Source organism: Pseudonaja textilis, chromosome 1 (genome assembly GCF_049901715.1).
Source record: "Pseudonaja textilis isolate UNSWEBS1 chromosome 1, rPseTex1.2, whole genome shotgun sequence".
Classification (NCBI taxonomy): domain Eukaryota; kingdom Metazoa; phylum Chordata; class Lepidosauria; order Squamata; family Elapidae; genus Pseudonaja; species Pseudonaja textilis.
In genome coordinates, this window is record NC_141990.1 from 273,806,859 (window position 1) to 273,824,473 (window position 17,615).

Below are 17,615 nucleotides of genomic sequence, written 5' to 3' on the forward strand. Positions count from 1 at the left end.
TATTTATAAAAGTAATTATAGAATTAGTATCCACTTGATTATTTTCTTGCAAATTCATATATAAAAGAACCTTAACTTTTTCACACAAAGAAAATGAATCGTCAAAAATATGATTTAATTTACGATCTGCCACAGGATATGTTTCAAGAAGTATCAGGCTGCATTTATGAAACAACATGAATAATGAAGCAGCACTAGCAGTTGTTAGAAATTGAATTGTTATGGATTGTTGCATTATTTTGCAAAATAGATTTAGGTCTGAAAATCATTGATTCACATTCAGAAGCATTCACTTCAGGAAATCTCAGGAAACAGTGCAGGTACCGGTAGTTCTTAGAGCATCAGTTTTACCTCTTTCCATACATCCTTAAGTCTTCTGGATACAAGTATAAAGTTCCTGGATTTAGTTGTATTGCTATATCACTGGGTTTTCTCAGCATCGTACAGAGTTAGACAGGAATGATACAATCAAGCTTTTTAAAACTCTGATTGCAAAAACGGTTGCAATAACTTCACAGCTTTGCGGATGTAATATTCCACCAAGCAAGTTTTGATAATCTGCAGACTATAAGTGTCTAAACTGAAGTTGAATATCATCTAATTATCAATAGCTGTGTCAGCGCTTTCACGAATAGCTACAGTATGATATCTTGCTAAGGCTAGTTCACACATAATATTGTTTGCCATGCTGTTGCTAATGTTGAAGAAAAGTCAGAGCTGTATGTTTGCTCTAGCTTTCTGAATATGCATACATATTTTTTCTTGTGTTCATGTTTTATTGTAAACTGTCCAAAGAGCCTCAACTCCCAGACATTTTAAATTTTTAAATAAATAAAAACCTCAAAGAATCATTTCTAGGATCAGCAGAACGAACATTCTCCAGCTTTGAATTTTTCGTTTAAGATGAATTTGCTCAAGGAGAGAAGCAACTTAGAACTAAGAAGAAATTTCCTGACAATTAGAACAATTGATCAGTGGAACAACTTGACTCTAGAAGTTGTAAATGTTCCAAACACTAGAAGTTTTTAAAAAGATATTAGATAACCATTTGTCTGAAGTGGTGTAAGGTTTCCGGCCTAAGCAGGGAATTGGACTAGAAGACCTCCAAGGTCCCTTCCAACTCTTCTATTCTATTCTATTCTATTCTATTCTATTCTATTCTATTCTATTCTATTCTATTCTATTAATTTTATTCCATTCCATTCTATTATGTTTGGTCTTCGGGTTGTATTTTTGTATTTTCCTAATACAATAGCACTGTTTCAGAGCTGACAATCACAATATTTATCATTTTTCTTTTCCTTTTATTTATAAAAGAGTTATTATTTAACTTATCTTTCTTTTCTTTTGTCAGATCACTTAGAACCAGGTAGAACTGAAGAAATTTGCTCCACATCTCAACCGCTGGAAGCTGCCTCCAAAAATATTACTGAAGAGGAACTTGAGGATTGGTTAGATACTATGATCTCCTAAAGGCTACACTTTGTTTATCATGCAAGTATGCGGAAAATAATTTACTATGACAATTCTTAATTGTAAAAAATGTTTACAAATATTTAATCTGGTGACTGGCTGAACCTGAAGCTTAAAAATGCTATTTGTGTATTTTCCGTGTTCTGGATTTCATAAAGAAATGTAACAATATTAATTTGAAGTTGTAAATGTATAAAAGCCTATTTAGAGTCTGTGAAATAAAATAAATTACATTTGCAAGTACAATTATGTAATGTGTCTTGGTGTGACACCAGTAACACAATGAAATATGACATTGAGTTTGGTTTTGCAAATTCTTTATTGCAGTGCATATTGTTATTTGAAGAAAAAACGCATTAACTTTGCAACTAATTAGTTTAATTCTGTTCAGTTGTAAGACAGGTTTTTAAACCAGCTGCATGTAGTAAGCAGTTTTGTAACAAGTATATTACTAAATTTCATGTCATACAGAAAGACCAGAAAGCAACACAGTCAAATAACAAAAATGTCAATCTAAAAGACTAACATTTAAAAAAAAGTATTTTGCATAGCTAGATCTGGATCTTTAAGGCACTTAGATTTTAGAGACAATAAAATACTTGAACATTTTAAGCACTGAATACTTAAAATCTTTCGGTTTGTATTGTTACACTAAGAAATGGCACAGGGAAAACAAGGCTGATTGAAATATTTTCACCATATGAGTCCATGATTAAGTTATTATCACCTGACATTCAGAGTCTTCAGCTGCAAAATGATAATATAGCCCTTTCAACTATATTATTTTCTACAAAGGACTGATAAAAAATTAAAATAATTCCTGAATTAAAGTACTGAACTGAAATGTTTAAACGTTATTTTGTGCTCTACCCCACTTAAAAACAAATAAAACTGAAATTCAAATAATTCAGAGGCCTATTTTTGCAACATACAAAAAGCTAATCTAGATCAATTTAAAACTGGACTACTTTATTTACTTCGAGGTCAAACATAAGCAATATTTCTGTTATGCCATTATTTTTGTAAGAATTCTATTTGTGTTTACACTGAATATAGTAGATTCTTTTTTGGTATTTCTATCCAAGTTGATCTTCATATTGTTTACGGAAGCAGTCTCCAGCTGGGAAGAAATCCCAGCATCTTTCTTGGTACATTTTCCACACATATGACTCCTAAAAATATAAAACAAATGTTTTTCAAAAGATTTATTTGACAAAAGAAATAATTTTCATACATAAGCCATATTTTTCTCACAGATTAATGAATGGACATTTCCCTATTAGAAACTTCAAGTGGGAATATATTCCTGAAATTAGCAAGGCAGTTTTTCTGTTGATAAATCTATCTGATCAATTTATAGTTCAGTTACTAATCTTAAGGAATGTATTTTTTGTTATATAAGATATTACAGCATTATTTTCATTTGCTAAACAAGCAATTAAATAGTGATAACTTCAGATAAATGCATTTCACATTTAAATATAGGCTGGCAGCCAACTTTGCTTTAGTATGAGATTACAGAACTTTTTTTTTACAAAATAATAATCTTATAATAACAGATCATGAACAAATGTTATAATACACTAAATTAAATATTCAGAAGAAGGCATGAAAAACTGCAGTATTCAGCACATGAGTTTCAATGGAAGAACCATTTAAACATTTGGATGTCATATGTTTATAGATTAAAATGATCAATAATTTGCTTTTGGAGGAAAAAATAAATGCTAATTATTTAATATATCTCTGAAAGAATGATTTTATTTTATGAATGTTTTCTGAAATGTTTGTTTCTTTTCATTAACATAATCAATTAATGCTTTACCTGCCCAGTGTGCTCAGTTTCATCCTTATTAATAAGATACATCAAAAAGAATCTGGAGAAAGAATATTAAAATATACATGATTGTTTTTGGTGGTATCTTGTTCTTGCTTCTTAAGAAAGCAGTAATTTTTTCCATATAAAAATGTGAAACAATAGGCTAAAAAAGACTTGTTTAAGATTCATGTTATAGGAATTCAGAAGGAGTTGAATGGTAATATTAAATAGTGAAATATTTTACATTGGTAAAAGAGGTTTGAATATGTAAAATTGTACAAGTCTCTGCTTGTGAGTTTCCAATACAAAAAAAGTAGACATCCTCATCAAGCAAACATTTGAAGAAAAACAAATATACAAAAGCCATTAATGAAAATAACTAATACAAAGCTGCGGATAAAGCTACTGGTTCAGTTATCCACAATATTTTATTTTGATAGTGATGGATTCTGTATTTTTTCTTTCTTTCATGAACAATAAAAAACTGTACCTTGTATTTTACATTTACATTTTAAGGAAATCAGATGACAGGCCACTACACCAAATGGTTCTGAAGCAAAATATGCCTTGAAACAATATTAATTTTCCTGCTGCCAAAGCCTCTGGTGGCTCATCTTTCCAAAGACAATGTCTCTCCTTTTTGATCAAGTTAATGAGCGTTAATTGTTTATGTTGATTAGTGTCTAGGGAATTCTGGGAGTTGAAGTCCATGCATCTTAAAGCTGCCAAATTTGAGAGATGCTGGTCTAGACACTGACAGAACATTCCTGTTCTGGATCCCCTCCCATAGCCAAAGCTTGTTCTGAGCAGACATGAAGTACTATGTTTGGGTTGGTTGGTTGGTTTTTCTTTAGTGATCCTGAAACTGATCCTAGCTATAGTTTCAGGTTGGTTCCCCTATGATAATCTCTATTGTATATCCCTCACTCTACCCCATCTCCCACAGGGGAATTCTAAGAAATGTACACTAGCTGCCATATGGGCTCGCTAAAGATCCATAACCTGACAGAGCCCTGAGTCTGGGAGTAAAGGAGTGCAACACACTGATTTTGGAGTAGGTCTCATAGAGTTCACTTCTGGATTCCTAGCATTGTGCTATGAACCTGGACAACCCTATTAACATTGCTAACAATCATTTCTCAAGAAACACACTTTAGTAAAGTAGTACATGCATTTACTTACAAGTAGTTGGCCAGATTGTGCTCTTGTAAAGTATGCATTTCAAAACCATGTGGAGTTGTATCAAAATAATCATTACCAATTCCACAAATAAAGCATTTGGTCTAGGAATCAAATAAAAATATTAGCAATATAAGAATTAATGTAGTCTTGACAATTTAGTGGAAAGCTTTTCTCTTTCATTTACTGAAAACAAACTATAATCATGATCTTACCTCCATGTCTTCTTTGACCTGCTCTTGCTGATCTCTCAGTTCTCCAAAGGCATCAATAATGAGACCTATTATTAGAAAAAGACACAAATACTTGCTAAAAAACTTAACTCTGGTACATATTTGTATTATGTACACCCTGCACTATCATTTAGGATACATTGATTTTCTTCCTACTCAGTTAATGTATTTCTTAGAAGAAATGCATATGAAGAAGAAAGAAAAAATCACAAGTAAAATACTGACTTGATTAAAATGGAATTTTTGATATACTAAACTAGTTTTAATCACATGCAAATATTGATGTAAAAAATGGAGAACAGAGGAGTGTCCCAACAAGGAAAGCAAAAGAATTTTTTTTTTTGGTTTCACTTAACCAGGGGTCCCCAGATTCTTCAGCTCATCAAGCTCTTCATGACATCTCAAATTGTTCATTGACTTCAAACTTTACTTACATTAAAATAATTTACTATTACTTTAACTAATGCTACTATGAATAACAACAAAACAGAGTCCTGTCAATCCTTGAGGTTCTGTATTGATCACTTTGGAGAATATGGCACTAAGCTTCATGACAGCTGGCACAATCTTGCAGACCTTGTATGGTCAAACCTGGCTGAAAAGATTGGGAAGTCAAATCTCCGAAAGATGAATCTCCCAAATAATGAACCTTGTCTGAACTGTTGTCAAAAAAACCCTCATGGATGTTATTCATGTAGCCACTGGAAATTCAATTCAATTTATGGAAGGATTATATCATTAGCTATTGTAAAAACAAACAAACCCCATCTTGTTTGACATTCACCATCTATAAGCTTCAGTCATTTTTTTCTCAGCAGCATGATGTATTCCTGAAAATGAATCTCTCTCTTAAACATTGTATTGATCAGTTGAAAAAAAAAAGATGAAATCATATACTAGAACCATAATTGAAGATAGATCTTTCTTACATTACTGTAGTAATGCCTTTACTCAAAATGAAGTGTAATCACTCATCAAATATTGTATAGAGCAGGGGTCCCCAAACTTGGCAATTTTAAGACTTGTGGACTTCAACTCCCAGAATTCCTCAGCCAGCATAGCTGAGGTCTATGGTATAGAGTAAAATTATTAGTAGGAACTTGAGCAATTCTCCACCCTCCAGAAGGGAGGATAGCTTAGAAAGCAAATTAAAGAATGACAGTTCTGTAGAGGTACATAAATCTATTTTTTGGCATGGCAATATTCGTAAGGAAAGCTATTAATTCCCTTTTCCTATGTTAGATTTTGAGTTTACCAGTTCAGCCTAAATGCAGAAAGATTAATGTCTGATAAAAGGAAGTACTTTACACAGTGTTAAAAGTCTGGAAATTGTTGCCAGGAGATGCTATGATAAGAAATGTGTATGAATTTTTTTAAAGGGCAATAAATATATATGGCTTGCAGTACAAGCATTAGTAAATCCCAGGAAACTTAACAATAACAAACCTTGAATGATGGCCAGTAGGATAACAATGACAAAGAAGAAAAACGTGATATCAAAAACAATTCGATATATTTCATAAGGGTCTCCTGCAGGGTCTTCAATTTCATCTCCAATACCTCCACCTGCTCGTACCCCGACATACATATGGAACAGGTAACACTAAAAGGCAGAATTGACTACAGTTTATGGAAAATAATCAAACCACTTTGAATTAAAAGACATTTTTAAAAGGCTATTACTTTTTAATCATATATTAGAAGTTGGGATAAATCTCATAACATTTAAAATATGTTACAGAAATGCTAAGATTAAAATTCAGTCAGAAGATTTCCGGTTTGTTAGTTGTCAGAGCGGAATCCGCGATTGTGCACGGTTTCGCCCTGAGCTCACTTGCTGGAGGGTCCCATTTGGGACCAGAACTACCCTGGAGGGGTGGTGAAGAAGGGGGGAATTGCCTGGAGGGCTGAGGGGAGCTGCAACTCCCCTTCCTGACAGAAAAAAACCCTCCCAAAGGCAAGCTGCAGCAGTAATCCTAAAATGGCCACCGTGAAGACGAAGAACAGTCTGGGAAACTAAGACTGTGCTGGAACGGAGAAGCAGCAAGCAGAGTGTGAACCAGGCAAAATACATGGATTTTGAGGTACCCCGGTATTAAAAAAAAAAAGGACCATTTTGGAGGAAGCAGCAGAATGGGGAAAAGGGGAATTAAGAGAAAGGACCAGAAAATAAAGAGAAACAGGAAGCAAACAAGGATGAAAAAAAATTAGATTGTTAAAAGAGCGAGAGACAATGGGTGAAAAAAAGGACAGGGAAGGAGATTCCGCAAGGTAATATGTTGTGATATATAGGAATAAGTACTGAAAATAGATAAGTATGTAACTAATATTTTTTTTAGTTTCCTTTTCTCTTTCTATTAAAGGATTATCGCTACATTAGACATGGAACTTAATGAAATAAATATGGAATTAGGAATTTATAATATGAATATTATATATTAATTGATGATTAGCAATGTATAAGAAAAGGATAAAAAGGGGGGAAATGATGAAATGAGAGCCATTATGGAAATATTAATATCAGTTGGTGTAATTAATTGATTAGATTAATACTTTTGTAATGTATAGATGACTTATAAGGTGATTGAGAAAATGTAATGTGGAATCAGACAATATATATGTGTGAGTGTGTGTGTGTGTGTGTGTGTGTGTGTGTTATATAGTAAATAGGGAGATTGGTATTAAGGTAGAATGAAGGTGGCTAACTCGAATTATTAACCAGAGGGGACAATTTTGAATTAATAAAATAAGGATTGATAAAATTGCAAATGTGACAGAAAAAGGTAATATGGGAAATGAACATAGAAATGAAATGAGAATCTTAGATAACATTGTACAATAAGATATGAGACTATCCTAAGAAAAATGAAACAAGTTATAACATTAATTGGAATTGGATAAGTTTAATATTTAATACTAATAAGGATAATGTGATATGAAATTTAATAAAATGAATAGGTAGCTATGGTCGTGTTTGTATTGAGATGTGAAACCTGGAACCATACAGCTTGCTGAATGAGAATTTTTTATTTTTTTAAAAAAAAGAGATTGGAGAGGAAATTGAATAATGAAATTACTAGGTATGTTTAACTGATATGGTTGGCATTAGGAGAGAGTATTGAAATGTTGAAAATAAGCAATGAAGGATTATGACTTAATGTGAATATGTGTATTAAGAGATATGATTGGTATTATTAATTTGGTCTATACTAAAATGTATGACATATTGACGCCACACTGTTAATGTATTGTTGTGTGTGTGCTGATTGAAAAAAAAATACTTGATTAAAAAAAGATTAAAATTCAGTCTCATTAACTTACAACTTCAGTTTGCATATGAAAAATTCAAGTCGTTCTGCTAAAATTTTGAAATACTGCAACAGAGCACATTGTTTATTTTCTATAGTAAATCCAACTTATTTTCTTGCTACCTTTTGCCACATGCTGTTTTAATAGCCTGCTTTTAATTAAGAAATTATGTTGTATTCATATTTATTCTAGTTTGGGTGACTAAATATATGAACCTAGGTTTAAGTGTTTGTAGCTTTAAGCACAAAACTGCAATGTAATCTGATAATTAAGGGTGCAATTGCAAGCAGCAGTAATAAGGCAGTGAGAGAGACGTAACACTTCCTGGTTACTGGTTTCTGGTTACTGTTTTCCTGGTGTTACTGGTCGCTGGTCTGCTGGTCTCTCTGATCTCTGCTGCCTGCTGTTTTACTCCTGTATGAGACGTCTGCTTGTTGGCTACTGTGCAAGATACCTTTTTCTACTGAACAAAAGGACTGTTTACTTGGTGAGCTGTGCATACTCAGCGTTGTCTTTGAGAGAAAGGTATCGGGAGGAGAAGATTTACAAGCAGATAAAGACATTGTATTTACTGTTAATGGACTAGGTAACTGGATGGATATACTGGATAATGACATATGGACTGGATGACACTTCTTAATCTCTGTGTGAATTAAATAACTATTTAAAAACTACAAACAGTGTTTTTGTCTCCAGTGTGTGTATACTCTTGGGCCCAGCCTCTCTCTCATTTGGCTGCCTGGCTTGACTGCTGCTGCATACTCTGCTTGGGGGTTTGTCCCCAAACACTAACAAATTTCATTCTTATTTTTTTCTGGAAAAATAAAGGCAGTTTTGGTTTTCTTATATATTTCTGGTCTTGACGGTATTATCATTTACCAGCTGACACTGAGGGTACACTCCTGTGCATGCATTCTCAAACAAACTTTTGTGTGACAAGATATATGTATAATTCCCAATCTTCTACAGTCTCACTATACTCTGCTTTTCTTATCCTATGGGTAACTTCCCACCCTATCCCACTTGTGTATATTCATAGCTGAAAAAATATTTTGTAACATAACTAAAAATTTATTGAAGAAATATTAAAATAAAACCTAAACATTTAAATTGTTGGTAAACTATGTACCACTCAAAGCAGTCTGAGAGTTAAGGTGCTCTGATATCAAGGTATATTATATTTAACTCTTAGACCCAGAGAGGAGAGGCCACTACAGATATGGATGAAAACACTCTTCAAACTGCTTTGACCAAGTCTAACCTAAGTACTTTAGATACATAGGTAAAAAATAACACTCATACACACAAGGATCTGGAATGAACCTTGCCTGATTGCCACTGGGCTGTTCGAAGGAAAGAAACTACTCTAATGGTACATGGAATCGCCCTGAGGAATGAGGGAAAGAGATGTTGCCCACGGAATGATCAGATTAAAAAAAAGGAGAAGTCCGCAACCAGGAAAGAAACTTAAAAAGGACCTGCCCTAATGCATCAGACTGTTAAAAGAGGCTGTGGGAGATCTGCATTTTTAGACTTGCAAGATTCTGTTAATATAGCCTTACAATAAAGTAGAAATAGCCCATCTGGTTGTTTTTACTGTTTGGTTTAGCTAGGAGAGCTGAAATATCCCAAAGGTTGTCCCCAGGAGTCACAATGCATGCAAAGGGCCACAGCAAAAATCAATAAAAACAGGTTTTCAGAGAATGGGCTTCAGGAAAGCATTAAGTTTAGATAAATAAAAATGTTACTTGTATAATGTAGCCTTATATTTTAGCTGTATTCAGTTAACAAATATATTAAACTGATTAATTGAAATGTTGTAGTATCAAGGGTTATAACTCCAGTTTATAGTTTTTATTGAGACCTGCCTGTTGTTCTTTTGCTAATGGCACTAATCTTCAATTCACATAGTTGTTATAGTACTTACAGTCATCATATCATCACATTTCATGTCTGGCTCATCCTCATCCTCACTCTTGTTATAAAATTTCCGGAAGAAATTAAATGCAACAACTGTGTAAAGATATACCACCACAGCCAAGAGTCCAACAGTTAACACGAGCTATAATATATGCAATACAAAATAAATGCTGAATGGGTATGTAGAGATGAAACAACAGTTAAAAAGTTAAATCTTGCCCACAGTATAAAAGACACTTATTTCCATTGTGCGGCTGGAGCATTTTGAACATTAGGTCATTCAAAATATATTAAGCCAATCAAGATTTGAGTTTACACTGGTGCAATGACTGCTTAAACCAATCTGTGCACTTTTAAGCTTTTCAACTGCTTCTTAATTGTCTTTCAAAACATTCATATATAGTGGACAACTATTCCATTGTATTTCTCTATGCAACAACCATATTTAGGCTTTCATAAATGAATAGAATAGAATAGAATAGAATAGAATAGAATAGAATAGAATAGAATAGAATAGAATAGAATAGAATAGAATAGAATTCTTTATTGGCCAAGTGTGATTGGACACACAAGGAATTTGCCTTGGTGCAAATGCTCTCAGTGTAACATAAAAGATACATTCATCAAGAATCATAATAACGGTACAATAAGCAATCAAATCACACTAGGAAACAGTCAATAAAAATTGTTAGGATACAAACAACAAAGTTAAAGATATACAGTCATAAGTCGGAGGAGATGGGTGAAAGGAAGGATGGAAGGATTAATAGTAATAGTAATGCAGACTTAGTAAATATTTGACAGTATTGAGGGAATTATCTGCCTGAAAGGGGCAAACCAGAGGCAACTAAACCATTCAAAAGATCACAAGCTGTCCATAAATTTCAGTATTTATGTGTCCCAGGAGTAAGGATAGGTAACTTCCAGAAACCTAGCAATACATATGCAAAGAACATGTAAAACATTAGAAAATATTCTTCATTTAATAAGAGGAGGGGAATCCATTGAGCTGATTGTTGGTTAATTTCAGGTTACTTCTACTAAATAACAGCTAGCACTGAAGCATTCATTTGCAAAGCACTTGAAAAGCTTGATTTATAATGCCCAGGAGCGTGAGCAAAACACCTGTCTGAATCATTCAAGCAACTGTGTCTAGCAATGGTTCTACAGCTGCTTCAGAAGTTGCTCCAAGCTGTTGCCCTATGATTATGCAACAACTCTTGAATGCTTTGTAGAAATAATCTAAATAAATGAGTTTTCAAGTATTCGATTTTGAAATGAATTTGTAATCCTTTAGCACACATAGCATATTTTAGTATTTCTATTAAGCAGAACAGACAATTCTGTTGTTTTACAATGTTGGGGACTATTTATTTCTATGTCAACTTAGAAACCTAGTTTAAATAGCAAAGAAATATCTCCATAGCTCTCCTGTGGAAAAGAATGGCTCTTATGTAGAGCATTGGTTCACCAGATTTAATAAACTATCCACGTAGCAATGCATGGAACAATTGGCCTTCCTCTTCAACCTTCAAATGCTGTATGGTATAGAGAGAAGCTGTAGCCATGCTTGACTGAACACATTTATATGCTTTGTCAATTGGATTTGTAAGATTTTAAGAAGGGAAAGAAGGAACACACAGTTTTAGGATACTATCCTGGCCTTTGCCTCAGTGGCCACATTATGAAGAGATGTTTCCTATTTTTTTCTATTTTTTTATTTTTATTAAACATATTTCATCATTTTATATCACTTTTACAGTCTTTTCAGTGCTCCAGTATCAATAATGCTCAAGTATACATGTCAATTACATTCCTTTTTCTTCCTTTAACTATATACGTTTGATATTAAGTTTAATATACCTCTTAAATTACCTTTATATTTAATTTTTACTTCTATTTTCTAACCATTTATACCGTGTGTCCCAGACCAAATAATATTCCGTTTCCCCCTCCTTCTTTTAATTCTAATGTTAGCCTGTCCATCTCAGCACAATCTAACACCGTTTTTTATCACCATTCCCTCATTGTTTTGATCAACTTATATGTACTGTCTTGGGTTAACTTGAGTAGTGATTTCGCATGTAGGAATTTCCGCATATTGGATATTCCAGGAGTATAACTCTAGTTATTTACTGGAAAAACAGATAATTCAGCACTGAACTCTGCTACAGCTTTATTCAATTTCCAGGCTTTGCCTATTTTAACCTCAAAGTGGAATGATAGGCTAATTCTGTTAAAGGATCAAAGCTTTACTGCACTTCTAACCAAAGCTGTCAAATAAAAGCATCTTGATGGGGCTTTCTTCTCTCTATAACAAAGCTATAAAATTGGAGGAGGAGGAAATTTAGACAATTCAATTCCTTGCTCTGTGCAAAATCCAAATTAAAGTATTCCCAGAAGATGTCTGAATACATACAATGAAGGACAGCCTATCATCTTTATGGGTAATTATTTCAATCTGACTTTGTCTTCCTGTAACTTGAAATTACTAATTCCACTTTCTGCACAATAGGTATTCTCTTCCAGAGCTTAAACATTCCTAACTCTTTCAGATTCTCTCCATAATATATCCTAATCATCTTTGTTACTCTGTTCCAGTTTCTTTGAATTCTCCTTTATGAACACAATTTTTAAGGGATGGGAGGGTTTAAATGCAATTAGAATAAATGCTATTATTAAGATAGATAGCCCTCATTCTATACCAAGGGATTTGATTTCATATTAAATTTTATTTCTATTTTTAGTCCTTTTAATTATCCCACCAGCAATTTGTCACTCACATTTCTTCAGCTTTCTCTCTGCATCCTACATTCATAGAGTTGCATGGGGACATTTAGACCAGGGTTGCCAATCCAAAGGCTACAGATCAGGACCTATTAGGAACCGGGCCTCACAGTTGGAGGTGAGCCATGGGCAAGGGAGCAAAATTGAAACTATCCTCCCTCAGTCCGTGGAAAATTGTCCTCCACAAAACAGGTCCCTGGTCCCAAAAATGCTGGGCATCACTGTTTAAACCATGGACTCCAATCCTTTCCTTAATGCAGGTAAGAATTAAAAGCAAAGCAATCCAAGCATGGTTCCACTGAACATTTCCAGTAAAAAGAAGCCCATTTTGCTATGTAGTTCCTCTGCCAAATTGCTTTTTCTATTTCAAATTTCTTTTCTAACATTCAATTATAATCTGTATTTGCATTCATCTTTTTGCAGCAATGTCACACTGCTATTATGTTCAGTTTACAATCAGCTCCTATTCCAAAGTTTACTTTGAAAATTACCAAGTTAGGTAATGTATATTTCATTTTTGTTTACTGAGTGTAGTATTTCAGCTATCTCTACTAAATTTCATTCTATTACTTGCAGACCATTTTTCCACCCCGTCCAGAATTTTAAATTTATTGCTATCTACTATTGGATATCCACCCAATTTTGTATCATCTTCAAATTTAATAAGAATTCCCTCCATCTCATCATTCAATGAGTCATTAAATTTTGAACACAGGACCCAGGACTGATTCTGGTTCCTTTTGGCATCACACACAATCCCACACAGGACAATGTAAGGAAGAACCACCAATGAACACAGTTAATATCTCTGCATTCAGGATATCATGGGATATTATTATTACTATTATTATAGTTGGTTGTACAATCATATATTTAGATCAGATAGGGCATTTTTATTCACCTACCAAGTCAGCACCAGATGAAAATGAATTGCAAGGTTTTGGTTGAAATACTCATTTGCCCTACGCTCATTCATTGCCAAGAGCTGTTACTTGTTAACATTTTGCGTACTTTGAAATACTGAGCATAGCAGCTGAACATATTTGAGTGGAGAATGGGTTATTCTTAATTGGATCAGAAGAATTGATGAGAATGCTACTTCAGACTTCTCATCCACCAAGCACCATGAGCACGTATTTCTTTGTATCCTCATCTTCTGCACCTGCTCCTCTGGCTGGCTGGCTTTCTCATCAACTGGAGTATGTCAAGTGGTGGGATGCTGCCAGTGTAACAACGGGTTCAGTGGTCATGTGCTGGCCCAAGTCCTTTACCTTTTTCTTCAACCGGTTTGCATTTACTGAAAATACATTTCAGCTTGTCTTAAGGAAGGCAGGCAGCCAACCTGCTTGTATTCATTCCCCTCCTCCCCTTCTTAGGACAGTTTAAGTAGGGAGGCTTTTTGTTCCTTTCTTGAGCTCTTTAATGAACCCAGTTATTAACTCTTCACTCTGTAAAACATTTTTTATCCCCTCAAACATCTTTGTTTAACTTCCAGAACACTTTACGCATTGGCTTATTGAGAAGTTTGCTTCTTAAACCAGGAAGCTTTACATTAAATTCAAAAAGGAATTAGACACCCACTCACTATCCATCAGCTCTCAGGTCCATCACTCCTTGCCATCAGCAGCTCTTCAAAACATGATCTTTGCAAATCCATAACTCATCATGTAATCCTTCAGAAAACATGGCTTCTTTATTCACTCCTCTCTCTTCCTGGTTTTTGAACTCCTCAGAGTGAACAGCTCTTTCTGTTCCCTCTGATTGCCTCCAAGTCATTAAATGTTGAAGATCCAGATCTGAATGCTCCACTCAATATCTCATTCTAGATGGATGAGTACTAGTCTGATGAACTTTCAGCGTCAGCTTTTAAGCCAGCTACTTATCCTGTTAATTGTCATGCCATGCAGCCTACACAAAACTATCTTGTTAATCAGAAAGTCATAATGTCTTTTTTCAAATGCTTTGCTGAAATCAAGACGCATTATACCAACAACATTCCCACAATATACTAAACAAGTTATTCAATCAAAAAGGTAGGATAAGGATACATAACAAGATTTTGTCATGGTAACTATGCTAGCTTCTTGGTGATTAAGAAGGTTCTTGTAAATCTTTCCTGGAGGATCATGTTTAGCAGAATTAATCACCAAGCAGATGTCAGGGCAATACATATACCCCATCACTACTACATGCTGCATTGAGAAATCTGCAGATCTGCAGTCATGAAATTGTTTTTGACTCCTAGCAACCTCATAGATTTACTCCAAGGTGATTTAATCCTAAACTTTTCTATTATAGAAAGATATACATATTCTATCTTCCAATACTGCGCTCACTGCCTCTGTAACTGTGTCCCTCCCCTTTACCGATGGTTATCCTCTTCTCTTTCATTTCTCAGTATTAGAGCCTTTTCCAGATTGCTGATCTTTGCATAATGTGTATGAAATAGATAAATGTGAGCCTGATCATTTGTTCCTTGAGTAGGAACTCTACAAGGTCACATAGTGTAATAAGATTGAGACTGGGTTATGGACTACTGTCCTCACTGTGAGTTGTGTTGCGGGGCGTGCATGAAGGGAGGCTCAGCCAATCTTATTGTACACATTGTACTCTGACAATAAAGATTATTATTATTATTAATAATAATAATAATAATAATAATAATTTGATCTATTCAATGTTCCATCGGTTTGTCCACAATATTCTCAGGAATTCAAAAGCATCAGTACATTTTTAAGCCCCATCTTTTACTTCCATAGAGTATCACAGAGAATATTTCTTAACTGCTAGTTCATTTACTGTTGATGATTTGTCCTAAAAAGCAGAAGCTATACACAATTTTTATATTTTCATTGTCAATTCTAAGGCTGGTTGTTTTATCTGTTCTCAGTAGTTTGGTCTTCTTTATACTTGAATTTATTATTGAGACTATATTAAATCTCATTTTTTAGTACTGGAATATAAATAAACCTCTTCCAATCAGTTGGCCAGGATGTATTTCTACAAATTTGTTGGCATAGTCACTTGGAAACTTGGCTGATTTATCTTCTGTTGCTTGCCATATTTCGGTAGGGATTCTATCACTTCCTGTAGCTTTCCATCTAGGTAAAGATTGGAGTGCTTCCTGACATTAATTTTCTAGTACTAGAGGTTCTCATAAGTAAGGAATATCTTCTAAGCTATCTTGGATGTCTCCAAAAGATCCTTAGCTCTTCCTCAGTAGCACATCAAGTGCAATCTGACCCGAGGGAATCATTATCCGGCATTATATTGTCAATCACTTTATATTTTCTTGGTAAAAATACTGGAAAGCATTACCATTGCTTTCTCCCCCACGGTATGAACCGATGCCTTTGCTATTGTCACTAAAATGATCATCTCCCTTTTCCATCTTTCTGCTGCCCTATGTAGGTGGCAGCTGGGATGACCTTCCTACCTTTGGTGACCCTGCAGAAAATCAATACTCTTTGTCATACTCTCCAATATTCTTATTCACCCCTCCCAGAATATATTTGGCTTCCTCATTGACTTTGCTTGTCAGAAGATTACAAAAGGAGATCACATGACCTGGAACACTGCAACCATCATGAATATTAATCAGTTACCAAGAGTCTGAATTTTTTGAGCATGTGACCTTTGGGATGCTGCAAAGATTATAAGTGTGAAAAACAGTCATGAGTCACTTTTTTCAGTGCTGTTGTAATCAGGGGTGGGATTTAACCAGTATTACTACTGGTTCGGTGACTACGTTTTGTGCGTGCATGTATAAAACGTTAAGCCAAGCTGCCTAGACAGCTGAAAAGCACTGTGCGCAGGTGCACAGCATTTGAAAAGCCACTTTCCCCCCTGCTTTTTCAGTCTCAGCTGTGCTGCTGTGCAAAGCAGTTGTGGTTGGAAAAGCAGGAAATAAAGGACAGGTAAGAGCCCAGGCGGACAGGTGGGACAAACAGCAGCAAACACAGAAACGGTTCTGTGTCTGCTGCTCTTCAGAGCCACCGGTTCTATAGAGCTGGGCAGAATCGGTAGCATCCCACCTCTGATTGTAAACAGTCACTTAATAAACTGTTTTAAGTCGAGGACTACCTGTATTGAAATGGCTTCAGTACTTAAGAACTATTAAGAGATAATAAATAATAAAGCTAATGCAATCCTAAATTGTATTAACAGAGGGATACAATCAAGATCAAGGGAAGTACTAATACCACTCTATAAAGCCTTAGTAAGACCACACCTAGAGTACTACATCCAGTTTTGGTCACCACATTATAAAAAACATGTTGAGACTCTAGAAAAAGTACAGAGAAGAGCAATCAGGATGATTAGGGGACTGGAGGCTAAAACATACAATGAACGGTTGTAGGAACTGGGCTTGGCTAGTCTAGTAAAGAGAAGGACCAGGGGAGACATGATAGTGGTCTTCCAATATTTGAGGGACTGCCACAGAGAGGAAGGGGTCAAGCTATTTTCTAAAGCTCCTGTAGGCCAGACAAGGAATAATGGATGGAAACTGAACAAGGAGAGATTTAACCTGGAAATAAGGAGAAACTTTCTGACAGTGAGAACAATCAATCAATGGAACAGCTTGCCCTCGGAAGTTGTGAGAGCACCATCACTTGAGACTTTCAAGAAGAGATTGGACTGCCATTTATCAGAAATGGTATAGGGTCTCCCGCTTGGGCAGGGGGTTGGACTAGATGACCTACAAGGTCCCTTCCAACTCTGATTATCTGTTAAATCTGTTAAATTGCAGTAGAAATAGATTTAAATACTGCTCCTTTGAAAAAACATATTGTATGGAAAAAAGGGCAGAAAAGTATATAAAATTAATAATATTGTACTTCTTAAAGGAGGCAGAAAAATACAATTTCTTAACAGATTATGATTATTGGGTTAAA

The 17,615-nt window shown here is 34.7% G+C and overlaps 2 protein-coding genes across 2 annotated transcripts in view; one reads left to right on the forward strand and one right to left on the reverse strand.

The window, feature by feature from the left end:
- AVEN (apoptosis and caspase activation inhibitor) overlaps positions 1-2,379 on the forward strand; it is a 144,874-nt gene extending 142,495 nt beyond the window's left edge. The window contains exon 6 of the mRNA XM_087921833.1: positions 1,355-2,379. Within this exon, the coding sequence (XP_087777959.1) occupies positions 1,355-1,473 (119 nt within the window). The 3' untranslated portion in view covers positions 1,474-2,379. The remainder of the gene's footprint in view (positions 1-1,354) is intronic.
- Positions 2,380-2,485: 106 nt separating this feature from the next.
- RYR3 (ryanodine receptor 3) overlaps positions 2,486-17,615 on the reverse strand; it is a 305,744-nt gene continuing 290,614 nt past the window's right edge. Inside the window, exons 98-103 of the mRNA XM_087921834.1 lie at positions 9,941-10,075; positions 6,151-6,307; positions 4,687-4,751; positions 4,475-4,575; positions 3,299-3,350; positions 2,486-2,645 (exon numbers count right to left, since the gene is read on the reverse strand). Coding sequence (XP_087777960.1) covers positions 2,550-2,645; positions 3,299-3,350; positions 4,475-4,575; positions 4,687-4,751; positions 6,151-6,307; positions 9,941-10,075 — 606 coding nt within the window. The 3' untranslated portion in view covers positions 2,486-2,549. The remainder of the gene's footprint in view (positions 2,646-3,298; positions 3,351-4,474; positions 4,576-4,686; positions 4,752-6,150; positions 6,308-9,940; positions 10,076-17,615) is intronic.